Source organism: Engystomops pustulosus, chromosome 6 (assembly GCF_040894005.1).
Source record: "Engystomops pustulosus chromosome 6, aEngPut4.maternal, whole genome shotgun sequence".
NCBI classification, from domain to species: domain Eukaryota; kingdom Metazoa; phylum Chordata; class Amphibia; order Anura; family Leptodactylidae; genus Engystomops; species Engystomops pustulosus.
In genome coordinates this window covers 160,535,294-160,555,630 of record NC_092416.1, presented here as the reverse complement: position 1 = coordinate 160,555,630, position 20,337 = coordinate 160,535,294, and the positions used below count along the sequence as shown (strand labels likewise).

Here is a 20,337-nt window from a genome sequence, read left to right as displayed (position 1 = left end):
GCGGCTATTACAATCAAGGCTCCCGCACTGAATTTTCTCTAAAGCAACGATTCCAAGATAATATGACACTTGCCATTAACGTCATGGCTTGAGGTGCTAGATGGATGGAATATAGAATTTGTTAGGGCTTTCTTGAACAGTAATTAACTCTTGCATATGGTTTTGTTTACATGATGAGGTTTTTCAGAGTTTCCATCAATTTTGACGGCAGAATACATCACAATTTGTGCCATCAAATGACAGAATCCTTGGTGGAAGGACTATATGGACAGATTTGGCACAGTGGGATCCGTGCCTATAGAAAATAGAGCAACATTATATATAGGGGAACCACCCTAATGCATTACTTTGCTTGAAATGTTTGGTTTATTGCTCCCTTATCTGTCAAAGCATCAAAATGTATTGGTAATTTGTGGGTGCCAATACTGGGCACTCTGAAGGATTACAACCCAAATACCAAGTTCTTCAATCCTGCAGTCAATTTTTGATTCTTTGCGGGAGAACTGGATGTATAGCACCACTGATCTAGGGGTCACAAGCAATTGCATGGGTTGTGTTATGGGTAAATCCACTGCTGACTCGGGTAGGTCATCAGTATGAGAACTGTTGGGCTCTAACGATCAGCATTAAATGCTGAAGTGGTAAAAAAAGCATAGTTACCCTGCTCCGGCTCCTTTACTCAGGTACTTCATGTACTTCACTGGACCTGGGGTCACTGGACCTGCTTCAGCCAGTGACTGCCCTCCTCGGACCACAGGACATCACTTACGTTTTCCAAGGGACTTAACTTCCTTTGTTTTACCTTAGTCTGAGGAAGGTTCTCATTGGCTGAAAAGGGGTGCCAATTACCCCCTGGAACCTCCGGCTGGGGCTCAAAAACCAGGTGTACCGGAGTGAGACGGGAACGCTGGAACGAAGTAACATGTGTTCTTATTTTTTTACAAACCCAGCCCCCCCAAGGTTTTTTTAATTGCCCGGAAAATCTCTTTAAAGAGAATCTGTCACCAGGTTTTTCCTCACTAAACTAATAGAAATGTCCTTTCTAGAATATTTATGTGAAATTCACCTATAAGATATCTCCTCCAAAGTCAAATATGACTATTTTCCATATAAGATCAATCAAGTTTAGTTGTTGCTGGGGCAGTATCACTTCCATTCAATAGCACCTCTAAACGTGCGTTTTGTGTCATATTAAAGATAAGGATCTTGTGAGCTACAGAACCAGAGATACGAGAAGCTAAGTACAAAGTTGGAAATTTGAGATGCAGATAAAGATCCAGTTCCCACCTATTTTTTTTTAACTGCCTGTATGTCCTGTTCTGTAGATCACAGAACTACAAGCTTGTTATGATCTAAAATATGAGATTCTTATCTTTAATACGACACAAAAAGCATGATTCTAGATACTATACAAGCAAAAATAAGGGCATCTGAAGTGACTCTACCCCTGCAACTACTTAACTGGACTAATTTCATATGAAAATGGGATGAGAAATGTCATATTTGCTTATGAGAGAGGGAGATTTCACATAAAAGAGAGAATCCTAGAAAGCATATTTCATACTGCACCTGAGGGGACTAGTAATTAAGTGGGGAAAAACCTGCTGATAGGTTCTCTAAGAATGTAGCCCGAATCAGTACTTCAAAGTGAGTAGAGCTGCAGTTACCCAATCAGGCCACTACACAAGGAACGGAGCTGTACGTCTAATCCAGTCTCTGTGTTGTAGGCACCACTACTGACTGGTAGGGTTGTTGGATCTTATATGCGTACCTGTGTGTCTCCGCTAAAGCCCTACATTTCTGACTGTCAGACTGACAGCTGTGTCTATGAAAGAACAACAAGGCTCATCCCTGTGCTCCGCAGAACCAGTTAGGTGACCCTGTAATGCAGGAAGTCACGTTGCCCATTGAAAAATGCATCTGTCAGTGACTGCATTGTGAGAGGTCAGCTTGAGGCTACATAGAGTTGTGCACCGCATAAGATCTTTTGATTTTTTCTATAGAATAGTTGAAGATTCTGGGATCTGATGCCAGTGGTGATGTGAAAATTGTCCTGTAGTTGGAGAGTTGTAGTATTTGTTTCTCAACAACTCTGCTGACCTTGGATCTGTAATATAGCTGTAGAGTTGGTAGATGAATGGGAATGGTTACATTATAAGCGCTGCTGATGACTTATTATGTAATACCAGTTGTATAATATTCCGCTCATTCATGAGATTACATTGAGAAACATATTCTGCCAGCACTTTTCTGCTCCCTCACTTCATGTCTGCATCTTCCCTCCGATTGTTCAGCACCATGAAATGAAAGGTGCTCCCCTTCTGCTTTGCGATTTTGTACTGCGTTTACCCTCCTTATTGTGACCCAGCTCTCAAGACTATTCTTCTTTGTTTTATCTTGTCTTTTTCTTTATGTTTTGCACTTTGGCACAGGAGGGGAACGTCTTCTAGTTGTCCCATACCAGCTAAAGCAGAGTGAGGCAAGTAGACAGGGACAGCTGGGAATGTGATTAGTCTCTGGGCCTACGCTCTCTGTCTTTGTCTGATCCCAGAACATGTGGTTCAGCTAGACTATCAATATTAGAATTGACCAAAGCGTTGAATGTCTCTCAAACAGTTGAATGGCAGGTGGTGCCGATAGTCGTATCTCCACCGATTAACACTGATGGACAATCTTAAGGATATGATGCCAATTTTAAAAGGCTGTTTTCCTTTAAATTTGTAATTGCTACAACCTACAGGTTGATAAGATGAAATTATTGAATGTCTTCAGCCAGAGACAAAGTCTCTAAAGATCTCACTGAAAACAAGTATTTTCGGTAGGACCAATTGATGTGTGACTCAACACAAATGGAAGAAATAAGGGTTGGGCATGTAGGATATCAACATGTCTGACCCTTTTGTATTCAAGGGAGATACTCTGCTGTGAGGAAAATTCCTTATCGACTTTTCCCTGCGTAGAGCATTCAGGATTTAATGAAATTCAGAAGAAAAAGTTGTTTGACCAACAAGCTGAAGGCTATCTTGTGTGGTGTAGGACTACCTTGAGACTGTATGGCAAATGTTACGTAACAGAGTTCAGATTTTATTTGCTGGAATATGTGTTTTCCAAGTTTTATGCATTTTATTTCTGTTTCTGGTCTTAAGGCAGACCAGAGTCATCATTCAAAGTCAAGCAAAACCGCTGATCTCAGCAGAACCAGCAAAGTCTATTATGTGAATAGAGGCCTCCTGACTCTCTCCTGAAAGATAATTTAAGGAAACAAATGGATTTGGTATGTTTAATTTTGAAGATAACCCAGGGCCAGAGGTGTCACTCCACAACATACTCCCTTCTCCTGATTTAGAAAACATGCATGCTCAGCTGAATTGAGTGACATAAAGAATTAGAGAGGAATAGTTGTTGTCTGAACAAGTTTTTGGTCAACTACTTTTTAAAGGGGTTTTCCCACCAAACACGTTAGGCCCTATCCTAAGTCTCAGTGGTGTGACCCTCACAGATCACAAGAATTGGGGGTCCAAGGAACCTCTGTCGGACCCCTGGTCTCTCTCTGAGATGAGTGAAGCAGACGGCCTTGCATGTCCATTCTTCACCATTCATTGTGGTGCTCGGCAATGTCCGTCACCTCCATAGAGATGAATGGAGTAGAATGGACATGCGGGGCCGACTGCTCCACTCATTTAGGGAGGAGACGAGGGGTGTGGTAGAGGTACCTTGGACCCCATCAGACCACTTGCTTTGTGGGAAAACCCCTTCAAAAAGTATAGACATCTTTAAAGGAGTTGTACAAAGTTATATTGTTATCCCCTAACCATAGGATCAGGGAATCATTTTGACAGGTGGCAGTCTGACTGCTAAGACCCCAACCAATCTTGAGAACGAGGGTCACTTGGTTGTCAGTTTCCAACTCTCTCTCCTAATAAATGCTCAACCTTCCACTCAATCAATAAGTGAGAATGGGAACCCCAGGGACACATTTACTTACCCATCCTGTTGCATTCACCGATCCGGAATGTCCAACGAGGATTCGGAGCTGCCGCGATTCACTTACAGCGTGTGCCTGATTTCTTGAATGTGTCGCTTCCCCGCTCAGGTCCGCCGGAGTTCACCATCTTCTTCCTGGTGTATTATTAAATTCTGCGGTTTGTCTGAATCAGGCGGGTTGTCCAACGGCCACGCCCCCCATTTGTGTCGCACGCAAGCCGGCGCCGATGTGCCACAATCCGATTGCGTGCAACACAATCCCCTGTGCGATTCAGCTCAGAACAGAAATTGTTTGGGAAACCCGACAGAATCGCAGTGCGCGGACCCTGAGTAAATGTGCCCCCCAATCTTGTGCTCACCGGAGTTCCAGTGGTCAGACCCCCAGCGATCCGATTGTTATCCGATATCCTATATAAAGTGCCACAGTATGGTCCATGCAATGGAAAACTTCTGCCAAGTTTTCCCAATTCATATGCAATATGCACCGTGAAGTTTTTGTAGATCTATAGACACCCGCCAAAATGATTTATTCAGTGAACAGAAATTGTACTAAGTTTAGGTTATGGATGTAAGGTCCTTACACAGAGCACTCAACAGAATGGAAAGTACAAAGACGGGCTCTTTTATAAGAACTAGGGAATTTGATAATGTGATCCATTGATATGTGGTCACCAGACCATTTACCACTGACATTACCAAAATGGGTTCCTATCTGCCTATACATTAACCTCAAGGATTACCACATTTAAAGAAAATTACAAGTCATTAAAACATAGCATAGAATTATTTCAGAAATTCCAAAGTTTAATGAAGTGAATACTGTGTATGTGTTATTAAGTCCCCAGATTTAGGCTCCCCATTAAGCTGGGGGTCCCATGGGATGTACATATAGCAGATTAGATGCTGCAGACATGGAGGCGTCTGATCCGCTGCAATGTATAGTAACAATAAATTTGATCATCCACACTCTGCGGAAAAAAACCCATAGAGCAAATTGACCTGTGTTGTGGGTCTTTAAGCTATAATGTGCTTTTCACTATGGCCTTGTCATCCCCGTACCGATGACTAAAGGAATTCAGATGCCAAATCTGCAAAAACACACAATAGTAACCCCAATGCGTAGATAGTTTATTACATTCTACCCCTGAGCCTAAGAGCCTTGATCGTGACATCAGAAAATAACTTTCCTGCAATATTATGTTTGCCATTTTCCAAACAATAAGGCATATTCATGAACTTAAAAGTGAATGTGCTTTGATCGCTCCTGTGCTAAGAAAAGCATGAAAGCATCCGTGACTTTCCTCTTTCATTATCACCAATGCTATCATTATGATGCCCATTAAGTTGTACGTAGATACTACAAGGAGATTATTTATACTCTATGCACAGGATAAATTTCCAACCACTGGGGCCCTCAAAATGTGGGACCCCCTAACCAGCCCCATACAGACTGGTACTGATGTTAGCGTTGATCAGGTTTGGGCGGCACCACATGGTCACCCAAACTACCCACCAAGTTTGATACTGAACTGTAGAGAAAATAAAAAGGGAGTGACCATAAAAGGGTCACCCATATATACTTATTATGTTAAAGTTTCTTTTCACCGTCGTAAGCAGGAATTGGGACTTCCTGTGACATCCCATGGCAGCAGGACTTGGGACTTCCTGTGACATCTTTTAGCAGCAGGACTTGGGACTTCCTGTGACATTCCATGGCAGCAGGACTTGGGACTTCCTGGGATATTCCATGGCAGCTGGACTTGGGACTTCCTGTGACATCCCCTAGCAGCAGGACTTGGCACTTCCTTTGACATCCAGTGGCAGCAGGACTTGGCACTTCCTTTCACATCAAGTGGCAGCAGGACTTGGCACTTCCTCTAACATCCTGTGGCAGCCGGACTTGGCAGTTCCTGTAACATCCTGCTGGCTTCCAGCGGATGGAGGGGGCTGCAGTCATTACTGTTTGCACCCCTCCTCCTTCATAACCACTCCCATATCAGTATTGGGAGTGGCATATCCAGGATATCCGCACCTCCAAACAGTAATATGTGTAATACTACAGTGGGAGCGTGCAGACAGTAATGAGCTGGATACAGGATGTCCCGATTTCTCCTTCCCAGGGATCACAGTGACCCATGGCTCCTGGGGGAGAACAGGAAATTTTAATAGGGTAAGTATAATATGGATGAGCCTTATGCTTACCCTATTAAAATTTGGACAACCCTTTTAAATGTCAAATAATTGAAAAAATTAGACTAGTAAGGGGCTTACAATTTTATACAGCCCAAGATGTATCAATATGCTACTTAGGCTCTCCACAGTCAGGTGGGTGTTCCTCGGCTGGGCCAGACGGCCTGGCACCACCCACCTGACGGTGCAGAACAGTACTAACATACTGGTTGTTAAAATGAAAAGCAATGATGGCTTAGGAACTATGTGGGCTACAGAAAATATTCCAACTGTGCTGGAATCAATGGAATGACGTCTTTTCTAGGGAACAGTGAGGGCTACAGATAAAATTCCGACCTGGATTAGGTGTAACAGCACCTACTAAATGATGCAAAGGGCTGGAATTGTTGGAGGTGATGAAAGCTCCGCTCTGAGCGGGACACAAGTCTGTAATAATCAATGGACTGTGGGAGAATTTCTCTGATCCTGGTTCTCTAATAGCCTATTTGTCAGCATATTAGTGGTTATCTGTGTATTCATTTACAATCATGTTTCCATATCAACCCCTGGCCTGAAGCTTTTATGGAACAAAAGTCTTTGTGACTGTGGACTGGTAAGCATGTGATATCAGCGATTCTCTCCAGATAATACAGGATGGGTGTTTCCTGGCAGATCCTGCAGATTGGGTCAAACATTTGTCAGTAGAAATGAAGTTCACGATGTATTACTATTATTAAAGAATAAATAAAGGAAACTAAAAACAATATATACTGTATATATATATATATATATATATATATATATATATATATATATATACATTTTAATTTAATTATTTTTATTTTATTTATTTATTTTTTATTTAATTTTTTTTAAAGGCTGCTGAAACTTCAAGGTAGTAGCATTGAAAGCAACTTCCTAATTTCAAGGACTCCTTCTTCAACAATAGAAATGAGGAAGCTGTCATAATATATAGTTTAGAAACTGAACTTCCATTAAATTCTTATATCCATCTTTAGAAAGAGACATTAATAAAGGTTTGGTATTAGTAAAATTGGAGTGTTTTTTTATATGGGTGGATGGACTTCCTATTTTGGTGGTTAGGTTGCATCTGTTGTCACAGAGAATTTTGCTTTGCAAAAGAAATTTTCCCATGTCAGTCACTGGGGAGACGTATCAATAGGCAGAAATTATGTGCTTGTTTTTAGTCTTAGGAGTTGTGTTGCATGTCTCATTTGTTATAGGAGCTTGGGCTATGTTCGCATCACGTTATATGGATACATTGGGGTCATTTACTAAGGGCCCGATTCGCGTTTTCCCGACGTGTTACACAAATTTTTCCGATTTGCGCTGATTTTTCCTGTATTGCCCCGGGATTTTGGCGCACGGGATCGGATTTTGGTGCATCGGCGCCGGAATGCACGCGACGGAAATCGGGGGGCGTGGCCGAAAGAAAACCCGACGGATTCGGAAAAACCGGCGCATTCACTCAGCCCGCCTCGGTGTATTCCAGTGCGTTCCGATGCTCTTCAGCGCAGCAGCGCCACCTGGTGGACGTCGGAGGAACTACCTTAATAAGTCCCGGCCGGACCCGAATCGACCGGGTAAGTAAATCTGCCCCATTGTATTTGCCTGTACAGGCGGTCCCCTACTTAAGGACGCCCGACTTACAGACAACCCATAGTTACAGACAGACCCCTCTGACCTCTGATGAAGCTCTCTGGATGCTTTACTATAGTCCCAGACTGCAATAATCAGCTGTAAGGTGTCTGTAGTGAAGCTTTATTGATAATCCTTGGTCCCATTACAGCAAAAGATGTTTAAACTCCAATTGTCACTGGGGCCAAAATTTTTTTTGTCTGGATCTACAATGATCAAATATACAGTTTTGACTTACATACAAATTCAACTTAAGAACAAACCTCCGGACCCTATCTTGTACGTAACCCGGGGACTGCCTGTATTTACCCATAGACAAATACTCAGTTGCATGCAGGAGACACAGAATGGAAAGATGTAGGAAGCAATGTGTTTCCATCTTGCTTCCTCCTGCTGAACAATGTATAGGTTCAGCTGAGGCCATGAAAGCCTATGAGAGGCAGATGCATCCCAGGCCTCCGCTTAGAGTGAGTCTAGGAGGTACACATTTATGTAGCTTTCCATATAAGAACAATGACATCACTGGGGAAACCCCTTAAACATTGACAGTAGCCACTCAATGGCTGTTCCCAATGTTTGCTCCTCCTGCTTTCAGGAGGGAGGAGCCAAACTGGAGGAGGTATCCCATTGTATTAGCATGGAGTGGGATACATCCTCGACCTACATAGTAAGTATTCCACCCAGCCACTGCAATAACAATATTAATAAAAAATACTAATCTAAATACAGTAAATAATGAACGCTTATTAAATATTAAATGTGTCTCTATTGGACACATCTCATATCAAAAAAATGTAAGTTTTTAAATTATAAAAGAAGACAGTATATAATAATTATAAAAATCAATTAGATTTAACGCCACCCAACAACACACATAGTAAAATATAATTAACACTGTGGAAATATTTATATACTACCTTTTCAATAATTGCTTTTATATAGCTGTCTAATTAAAAACGAGATGTTATTGAGATGGCGATGAAAGACGCTGATAAAGAATTATAGAAATGTTATGAGGCCAAGTGTAATGGGAACACTAATATGTGTGGCATTTAGTGCAGTTTATTCCATTGTTCTGGTTTTTAACATTGCAACATCTTCATCCATGGCCAAAATGGATCTCCTTCTGCTCTATAACAAGCTGCCTGTAGATAGGGCACTATGTACAATCTGCTCAGCTCCTCTCAGCTCCTCCTGTTCTATAACATGCTGCCTGCAGATAGGAAACTATGTACAATCTGCTCAGCTCCTCTCAGCTCCTCCTGTTCTATAACATGCTGCCTGCAGATAGGACACTTACCCGGCCCATTCGTGATCCAGCGGCTCGTTCTCTGCGCTCGATTCGGGTCCGGCCGGGATTTATTAAGGCAGTTCCTCCGACGTCCACCAGGTGAAGTTCCCCGAAACGCACTGGAGTTCACCGGCTTGGGCTGAGTGAAGGTAAGTGCAAGGTCCGCGACACATTTTTCTTTTAAATGCGGCGTTTTTTCTGAATCCGTCGGGTTTTCGTTCGGCCACGCCCCTCGATTTCCATCGCGTGCATGCCAGCGCCGATGCGCCACAATCCGATCGCGTGCGCCAAAATCCTGGGGCAATTCGGGGGAAATCGGCGCAAATTGGAAATATTCGGGTAACACGTTGGGAAAACGCGAATCGGGCCCTTAGTAAATGACTCCCACTATGTACAATCTGCACAGCTCCTCCTGTTCTATAACATGAGGCCTGCAGGTAGGACACTATGTACAATCTGCACAGCTCCTCCTGCTCTATAACATGCTGCCTGCAGATAGGACACAATGTACAATCTGCTCAGCTTATGCTACTCTATAACATGCTGCCTATAGTTTACAGTATCATAGTATATGGTATGAAAAAGATGCCGGTCCATCAAGTTCAACATATGAGATCAAACAAATGTTTTCTTCACATAACTTGATTTTTTTGGTCGGCTCCAGGTTTCAGTACACTCCTGGGCGGCAGAGCCTCTGTAGGCCCCTTTGCAGTGAACTCATGTGGCGGCATTAAAAATTCAGAAGCTAACAGTCTCCTATTGCCTAAAATATACCATAGTTTATCATCCCAAACCCTCATGGTTATTTTATGTACAGCCCCCTCATGGTTATTTGATATACAGTTCCCACATGGTTATTTTATATAAAGCCCCCCCCCCTCAATCCCTCATTTATTTATTAGATGCAGCCCCCTTCTCCGAAAAGGAGCTGGAGCCAGCCCTGGTCTTATACACAGGTGCCCAAAATTGTACAAAATATTTTAGTGATTTGTATAAGGGCAAAACAATGTCCTTATCATGAGAATCTATTGCTCTTTTGATACATCCTTAAATTGTATTTGCCTTAGTAGCAGCTGCCTGTCTTTCTCTACTGCAGTAATTGACTGTTAAGAACATAATTTTACTTTTTGTTTCTATGACGCAGTTGCATAACCCACTTCTATGCCCAATCCTCCAACTTCCAATATACTATCCACCTTTGAAATAGCACCTCAGATAGGACAATATGTACAATATGCTCAGCTCCTATTGCTGTATAACATGCTGCCTGCAGATAGAACACTATGTACTATTTGCTCAGCTTGTCCTGCTCTATAACATGCTGCATGCAGATAGAATCAGTCGGGTTGTCGGAATCAGTCGAGTTGTCCGACGTCCACGCCCCCCGATTTGTGTCGCATGCAAGCTGGCGGCGATGCACCACAATCCGATTGCGTGAACCAAAAACCCGGGACAATTCAGCACAAAAAGTAAAATTTGCGAAACCCGATGGAAATGCGTCAAACGGACCCTTAGTAAATGTGCCCCTATGTATAATGTGCCAAGCTCCTCCTGCTCTATAACATGCTGCCTGCAGATAGGACACTATGTACAATCTGCTTAGCCCGTCCTGTTCTATAACATGCTGCCTGCAGATAGGACACTATGTACAATCTGCTTAGCCCGTCCTGTTCTATAACATGCTTTCTGCAGATAGGACACTACATATTTTGCTCAGCCTGTCCTTTTCTATAACATGTTATCCTTAGATTGGATATTCAAGGGATACTGTTCTACTTATAATGTATGGACATTAAATTGTAGTCATGTTTAATGTGTATACATTTAAGAATTTCCTACAAATTAATTAACATACTTTCACAACAAGCGTTGAAGAGCTATATATAGAATCTAACAAGTTAATGTTTCATATAAAATCAGTTTTCATGCATATTTTGTTGCTGTTGCTATGACAGTTGGCTCGGCTAGCTGCTGTGCTGTGAACATTGTAATAATGCTGGACATGCTTCCTTGTTTCTTAATGAAGTTAGTAATACTTACATTAGCTATGAGTGCTGCTCTATGTGCACATGTTGGTCCAGCACTGACTGGCAGGGGATGAGATTCCATCCACACCCCAAACAACATCCAAGAAAACATTTACTGAAGCTCCTGCACCAGTTTTCGTTCTGACTTTGCATGTTCTTTTATGTGCAAACTGCTTGCACATGTATCTAAGAAGTGTCCGCGCCACATTTGTGTCAAAAGTGACTCATTTATGGTGCGGCTGCACTGTGCCCAATGCAACACAAATTTGTGCACATAAAGGCCGCTCCAGTCGGAATGTGCGCACAATTATCATGCAAGGACCAATACAATTGTGTGGCAAGCTCTATGTTATAGGTGCGCCAAAAATGTCCTTCTACACTGGGGTCAACGAGCTTAAAGATGATCTGACACCCTAAAAAAACCCTCTTAAAACGCTCTAGTAGCTGCTTACTAAAGCTAGAGCTTACAGTGGACGGCCAGTCTATCGGAAGGTTCCCATAAAGCTAGCAGTTTAACACTGCTATTACTGGGTGACAGGTCCTCTTTAAGACTGACCACTTTAGGCCTAAAAACCTTTATAATCCACTATTGGGTACAAGCTTCACTGTTTAGATGATCGGTAATCGGATGATTCTCTTTTTGTATGTATGGAACAAAAAGAAGCCCAATGTGTTAAACAGCTATCAACCATTAACAAAATTTTATAAATTAATAATGTAGATGAGGATAGTAAACTTTGTAATATACTGCCTTTCTCCCTCTATTAATCAGTTTGTTTAACTCAGTTTTCTGTCCTGTATCCACTGACAGCCGAGAGATAAAGGAAACTGATACAGTGTCTAATGACTTATCTCCTTACAGACAGTCTATGAATAGTTTAATCTGCTCAGAGAGCTACATCAAGTGAAATATTCTCTATGAAAGAGTTAATTATTCTCCTCCTTATCTGTCTGAAATGGCCTGGATCTCTGAAGGCTTTTGGATACACTGCTCACTACAGGAGAAAAAAGCAGAAAAAGCACAGAAGCTTCTTTCCTTATTGACGTATATAACATAACTTACTATTATCACCTGTTCTATTCATTTCTGAAATAAAATAGCTTCAAAGGTTTAACTATTTTAAGGAATAGACTTGGAATATGTTGTTTGCTTTATCAAAAGACATAGATATGGACCTATTAAAAATAATCGATTACCAGTCCTGGTTATTTATGTTAAATGGACATACTGGGGGTCATTTACTAAGGGCCTGATTCGCGTTTTCCCGACGTGTTACCCGAATATTTCCGATTTGCGCAGATTTTCCCTGTATTGCCCCGGGATTTTGGCGCACGCGTTCGGATTGTGGCGTATCGGCGCCGGCATGCGCGCGACGGAAATCGGGGGGTGTGGCCGAACGAAAACCCGACGTATTCGGAAAAACCGCCGCATTTAAAAAACGGAAAATGTGTTGCTCGGGACGCGCTTACCTTCACTCTGCCGGCTTTGGTGAATTCCGGCGCGTTCAGATGCTTTTCAGCGCAGCAGCTCCACCTGGTGGATGGCGGAGGAACTACCTTATTAAATCCCGGCCGGACCCGAATCCAGCGCAGAGAACGCGCAGCTGGATCGCGAATGGACCGGGTAAGTAAATCTGCCCCACTGTTTCAACAGAGCAATAGACAATGGCAGCGTGGTGTTAGCATGGCTCGACCTCCAGCTCCATCAATGAGGTGAAATGCTGGTGGTGCCACCAATCTTTGTGGTTGGGCCCCAATCAATCACAAAACCTAGGCTATCCCCTTATTTTGGGTTCCCTCTTGTTCCACCAAAACATCCGTGATTACTCAAGGCTTGGCCTTTCGGAGACTGTCCTATACGAGTCCTAGTCTCTGCGCGAATACTGTCCCATCATGATAACATGATGACATTATGGACCATAGGGAGGCAAAGACTCCTAGCATCACAGATGACTCAGATTCCATGATTCTGTGAGTTCTGGAGTTTAAATGAATAAAAGCTGATGACAGGTTCCCTTTTAACATCAGATACTGCTTTATGTGTAACACATTCAGCCTGGTTTTGGGGGTTCTATTGGGGGTAATTATTACAATAAAACACAACCCAACCTTATTCTTTGAAACGCATCAGGGTAGAGTAGAGTAGAGATATATAGACTGGTTGGGATGGATAGTGTTAATCTTTTTTACGCTCGTGATCATTTTTCTCTCCCCAAGGCTGGCTGCATTACATGTGTATGAGGAGCGCGGGGAGGATTTGTCATAGTCCTTCCATAGATTACTGCCTCATACTCGATTTAGACTTGGGTGTGATAAATAACCGCGGGCTCACCTCACACACTGGCACCGGATGCCATATTCCCTTAGAAAGAAAAAGACATGGAAGGATCATAAAAGAACTGGCAGAATATGGGCGGAGGGATGGAGTGATACGACTGACAAGATGAATGAAGATGGATGGAAAGATGAAAGAAAACTACACAGAAGGAAAGGAACAACAGCAGCAAAGCAGAGATAACTGATGGGAGGCAGAGCACCGCAGCCACTGTACTGTATACATATATAGGAGGTGCGAGGCATCACAGCCTGACTGCAGCATTAATATGGATGGCAACTGGGGGAGGGGGGCTCTTGTTCCTTCACACCCCCAGTCAGCCATGCAAAGACATCTGTGTGGGTGTAGTAAAGATATTTTTTTTTTCTAAGCCAATAGGGGGTAAAATACAGGAAAGAGCAAGGTATAAAAACACTCATGAAATGTGCCGCAGCTGTTACTTATTCAGACCTTGGCATGTAACAGGAATACATATCTATACAATGACACAGACAATACTAATTATGAGAACCACTAAATATGTGTGTCTATATATTATCCAGGTATACAGTATTATACTAACATGTATATATATATAACTATCTATGATGCTGGACCTGGCTGGCTGCATGTAGGCCCATGGCTGCCATAGTAACACAGAGGTGCCCTAAGTCATGTTTATGGGCTGTTGAGACTTGCGATTATCAGGACAGGATCAGACAGCATTGGTGTATATATATATAATATCCAGGTATATACTGACTACAGATTATCAGGACAGGATCAGACAGTGCTGGTGTGTATATAATATCCCGGCATGTACTGACTACAGATTATCAGGACAGGATCAGACAGTGCTGGTGTTTGTATAATATCCAGGTATATACTGACTACAGATTATCTGGACAGGTTCAGACAGTGCTGGTGTATATATTGTATAATATCCAGGTATATACTGACTACAGATTATCAGGACAGTATCAGACAGTGCTGGTGTCTATATAATATCCAGGTATATACTGACTACAGATTATCAGGACAGGATCAGACAGCGCTGGTGTCTATATAATATCCAGGTATATACTGACTACAGATTATCAGGACAGGATCAGACAGTGCTGGTGTACATATAATATCCAGGTATATACTGACTGCAGCTTATCAGGACAGGATCAGACAGTGCTGGTGTATATATAATAACCAGGTATATACTGACTACAGAATATCAGGACAGGATCAGACAGTGCTGGTGTCTATATAATACCCAGGTATATACTGACTATAGATTATCAGGACAGGATCAGACAGTGCTGGTGTCTATATAATATTCAGGTATATAGTGACTACAGATTATCAGGACAGGATCAGACAGCGCTGGTGTATATATAATATCCAGGTATATACTGACTACAGATTATCAGGACAGGATCAGACAGTGCTGGTGTCTATATAATACCCAGGTATATACTGACTATAGATTATCAGGACAGGATCAGACAGTGCTGGTGTCTATATAATATTCAGGTATATAATGACTACAGATTATCAGGACAGGATCAGACAGCACTGGTGTATATATAATATCCAGGTATATACTGACTACAGATTATCAGGACAGGATCAGACAGTGCTGGTGTATATATAATATTCAGGTATAAAATGACTACAGATTATCAGGACAGGATCAGACAGCACTGGTGTATATATAATACCCAGGTATATAGTGACTATAGATTATCAGGACAGGATCAGACAGTGCTGGTGTCTATATAATATTCAGGTATATAGTGACTACAGATTATCAGGACAGGATCAGACAGTGCTGGTGTGTATATAATATCCAGGTATATACTGACTGCAAATTATCAGGACAGGATCAGACAGTGCTGGTGTGTATATAATATTCAGGTATATACTGACTACAGATTATCAGGACAGGATCAGACAGCGCTGGTGTATATATAATAACCAGGTATATACTGACTACAGATTATCAGGACAGGATCAGACAGCACTGGTGTCTATATAATATCCAGGTATATTGGGTACATTTTGTACTAATGGTCCCTTTCTCTTTCTTTGCAGCCTACAACAGTCTGAGGAGTCACAATGACCACAGAGGTGGGGGCTGAAACTGAACTAAATCCTGGTGCAGATGGGCATGCACAGGATGGGGTACATAATCCTGCACTACACCCCCCTGACACCCCACAAACCCCTGCTAACAATGTCGACCGGTCAGGAGACAATGAGAATTCAAGAAGAATTGCAGATGTAAGTATTAATAATAAGGAGCTGATGTTTCTCTTAGGACGTTTTCTCCTAGGAATATATAACCAGACTGAAAACTCTGTGTTAACATTCACCTTGTCAATGAGATACATCCCTACGCGGTCCAACCAGTGCTGAGAAGGTCAGACTATGAAGGGTTAATAATGCTCTGGTACAAAATGAACAAATGTTAACAACCATTGCAATACTCCTGTGCAACGAGGAAAGAGAAACTTTTTCTTTATCCATCTTAAGTATAAAAAAAATCAATCCTTTATTGATATATGATAAAAAATAAAACAGATGAAACCAATGTATTTTGCTTACCCGTGGCTATTGCTCTGGGGTACCAATAATTTATGAATTGCAAAGCGGATTTTTATGAGCAATTTGCCACATTTCTATGATAACAAGTATAGTATAGAATCTTTTTACTCGCCCTACAAAAGGAGCCTTCTGAGCTATACTCACATGTTAGTGATATATTCCTCTACTGCGGCCATCTTGACCAGGAGAACCAAACAGACGCCATCTTAGGTCTGGCCCGGGGGGGGGGGGGGGGGCGGGTATGTTGCCCACCCAGGGACACCAATTAATGTTAGAGATTTTTATCTAGGACTCAAAACAGTCCTTACTTCAGTTGTACAGGTGTTATATTATCAAAGCTACAAAACACATGTTACTGTAGAGGCTTTGCTCCTTTCATGACAAGCAGGGCAAAGGGTTACTCCTATTGGCTCCTCTGCAGTAAACGTTGTACCAAAGACTTGGCTAAGGAAGGGTGACTGAGCATGTGCGTCCATACGCACTTAGATCATTAGTTGGACATGTTCACTGACACTTTGAATACCGTGTGGCGCCTTAGTAGCTTAATCAACATTATAGGGCGGCATGGTGGCTGAGTGGGTAGCACTACAGCCTTGCAGCGCTGGGATCATGGGGTCTAATCCCACCCAGGTCAACATCTGCAAAGAGTTTGTATGTTCTCTCCGTGTTTGCGTGGGTTTCCTCCAGGTCCTATGGTTTCCTCCCACACTCCAAAATATACTGTTAGGTTGTTTAGATTGTGAGCCCCATGGGGACAGGAACCAATTTGACATGCTTTGTGCAGCGCTGCGTAATCTGTGTGCGGTATATAAATAAAGAATTATATGTCAAGTGCAAAGATTTTTGTGTGAAATTCTAAAACAATACTTATAACTCTGAATTATAGAGTGAAGAGAGGCTTGACGTATCCCAAGACAGAACGACACCTTCTCACAATCAGAGATCACCGCAGAAATCTTCGAGAAAACCCAAGAATGCCATTTGTAGGGTGACGCTCCTGGACTCTTCCCAATACGAGTTTGACATTGAGGTAGGAAATACATGCTGTCAGTATGGGGTTAACCACATAGAATAATTTTAATGGCTGATCAATATTGTGATGGTTTTTTTTTTTTTGACTGATGGCTGCTTGTGTTTCAGAAACATGCCAGGGGGCAGGTCCTGTTTGATACAGTATGTGAACACCTCAACTTGCTGGAGAAAGATTATTTTGGTCTTACATTCTGTGATACTGACAGTCAGAAGGTAAAACTTGTAAATTTCACAAACCGATATATTGGGATATCATTAGATATGAGACAATTCATCCACCTCCAACGTACTCTCCATCCATGGATGTGTTCATGTACGGAGCCTTCACACTGATGTGCTTCATAGAAGAAACACTAAATCCTAAGCCTGGGAAGCATATTACATGCTCTAAAGGTTTTAACAAAATTATCTTAATACAGTGGATGTAGAGGTCTTCCCGTTGCGATCGATATATATTACTCTCTTGAGACCTGTTTGTACAGTTTCCACCCAATCGTGCGCCTGCCGAATGACAGGATGCACTTAACCATCTGGCCAACCCGCATTATCATTATCTCCTGTGTGGACCAGAGACCTCATATATTTGGTGGTAATTAGTGTTCAGCCATGACGATGTCCAGGCTAACCCATCATTTCCTCTTTGCTCTTTCGCTTTCTTAAAGGGTCCTATTTTGGTTTGGAAAACCTAATTGTGAATTAATAAGGAGGGAGTCTTCTGTACACGACCCTCATCTATTATTCCGAGCTTAAAACTACTAAGAGCACCACTTTCTCTGGCGGAGCCGACATGTCCGCACATTACATAGATGGCTCATTGATTTGAATGGAAATTGTCTAATATTTTATTTAACAAGAGTCTGTTGTGGTTGTAAGAGTCAGAACTGCTGACAGTGTTATATAGGAGACATGGAGTGCAGCGTAACCATCTTCTATGTAAAAGGTTACACAGGCTGCATGGCCAATAGATCTATGGGTGCTGTCACATGTTGCGTTCTTGGTGCGTTTTTGCATGTTTACCATGTGTTTGGCTGATTTAAAGCCTGTAATGACATTTTCACGGCTGCTTAAACTTCTACAAATGAAGAAAAACAGATTCAAACCAGCCAAACGTGTTTTAAACTGCGTTTACAAATGCACCAAGAACTAACCAAAAACGCACCGTGTGACAGCACCCTATGTTTTAATGGCCCTGGTTCTTAGACGGTAATCCGTGTATGTTAAGTGCCCTGGTACTCTAACCTAAATCCACCCCAGTCCACCAACTCTATTTTTAGTAATGGCTTCAGCATCCAATCATGAGACCAATAGATCCTTTACCTAAAGCAAAGAGAAGAGGTTGGGGAGCGTTCAGGGGCCATGCAAATCCGGGCCACTTCCTTGGAACATGGTGATAGCAATTTCCTAGTCATGCAACCTACATGACCATGTACCTAGGGATGATATACTGCTGTCCATTCCCTCTGTATAGTTCCATAGACAGGGGTCTAAGGGGGTCAAAGTGCTTAAAGGGGTTGTCCACTTTAAGCACATTCCAGAAAATAATTAATATTGTTTGTGTAATGAAAAGTTATAACATTTTCCAATGTACTTTCTGTATCAATTCTTAACATTTACCAAGATCTCTATTTGCTGTCAGGAAGCTTCATTGTTTACTTCCTGTAGATAAACACCGGTCTATGGTCATGTGATGTCACACAGGTCCACGGCTCGTTATATCAGTGTAATCAAACCTGTGTGATGCTAACGAGCCATGCACCTGTGTGACATCACATGACCGGGGACCGGTGTTTATCTACAGGAAGTAAACGATGAAGCTTTCTTTAGAAAGACAGCAAGCAGAGATCTGGAAAACAGTGAGGAATTGATACAGAAAGTATATCGGAAAATTTAATAATTTTTTAATACAAACAATATTAATTATTTGCTGTAATGTGCTTAAAGTGGACAACCCCTTTAAACTCTCAACTTGGGGGATTAATCATGTATTGTTTGATATCCTTTCAGATATCCTACAGTGCTTTGATGTTAATATATTTCTATGGGATTCTTCTACCTAAAAGTAAGCAGAATCCCCCTAAAATTTAGATTGATCTGCTATGAATATGGGGTAACTATAAGTATAAATGAGAGAACTAATATCAGTGTATATGTACCAATGTATGTTAGGATATAACTGCCTTGTGACTCTTCTGTAGTAACGTTGCTCAATTGGTTTTACAGAATTGGTTGGATCCCTCCAAGGAAATTAAAAAACAGATAAGAAGTGAGTGTTAAAACTCATATTTGGCATCAACTCTCTCTCTATATTTTCCATTTTACAACCATTGTTATTTCTTTCCAATGATGATGTCTCCTCCATCTCGGTCAGTCGGCCAGGCTCACCTCCTCATCTAACCAGCACTTCTTGTCCCTACAGGTGGTCCTTGGACTTTTAATTTTACAGTGAAGTTTTATCCTCCTGATCCGGCTCAACTAACAGAAGACATCACAAGGTGTGAGGCATTTAGCAATGTTGGCATCAATGGGGTCTTGAGGATGTAGTGATTGTAGTGAACCAACAGATAAGATAGTTTTGATTTCGGACAGAAACCCACTGAAATCTATAGAATCCATTTTTATCTTCTTTTCTTTTCAGTTTTTTTTGGGGGGGGGGGGAGTGTGAGTGAGCTAAAGCAAGAATTGGATCAACAATGAATGTTGTTGTTCCTCACATGACAAATATGTCAATAGAAAAATGGAAAAAGTCTTGGGGATGTGGACCAACCTCTGAGATAGGAAAACACCTAGACTTCACTCACGTAATTTATCACATGTCATAAAATCTATGTAAGTTCAGTGGTAAATTTGCAAAAAATTTCCATAGGACTTTTTTTTATTCATGGCCTAAAATCCCAGCATGTTGTGATGAATGGGTTTTTCAGGCTAGGGGGAATTTTTTATCCCATGACCTTTCCTTAGGACTAGACATCAGTATTTGATCAATAGGGGTACAAAACCAAGCTCCCACACAAAACACCACACTGCCCCTGAGGCTGGAAGTAGATGGCTCCATCCATTGTATTGCAGTAGGGATTTTGGGCTAAATTCTGACTGTTTCTATCTTTGTCTCCTTTAGCATAAAGGCTCCAGAACAGCAGATCAGTGCAGATTATTGAGACCCCCACCAGTGATACTTAGGAATTTTAGTTAGGATAATCTATAAATATATATAAATATTAAAAATAGTGTGCACTCTGGAAAACCCTTTAAAAAAACATAGCTAG

The 20,337-nt window shown here is 41.8% G+C and overlaps 1 protein-coding gene across 7 annotated transcripts in view; it reads left to right on the top strand.

Annotated features, from left to right (window-relative positions):
* Nucleotides 1-20,337, top strand: part of EPB41L1 (erythrocyte membrane protein band 4.1 like 1) — an 85,597-nt gene that overhangs the window by 31,485 nt on the left and 33,775 nt on the right. For all 7 annotated transcript variants that reach the window (XM_072112117.1, XM_072112120.1, XM_072112119.1 and 4 more), the window contains exons 3-7: nucleotides 15,530-15,718; nucleotides 16,929-17,072; nucleotides 17,183-17,287; nucleotides 19,295-19,337; nucleotides 19,491-19,566. In XM_072112117.1, the coding sequence (XP_071968218.1) occupies nucleotides 15,554-15,718; nucleotides 16,929-17,072; nucleotides 17,183-17,287; nucleotides 19,295-19,337; nucleotides 19,491-19,566 (533 nt within the window). In that variant the 5' untranslated portion in view covers nucleotides 15,530-15,553. The remainder of the gene's footprint in view (nucleotides 1-15,529; nucleotides 15,719-16,928; nucleotides 17,073-17,182; nucleotides 17,288-19,294; nucleotides 19,338-19,490; nucleotides 19,567-20,337) is intronic.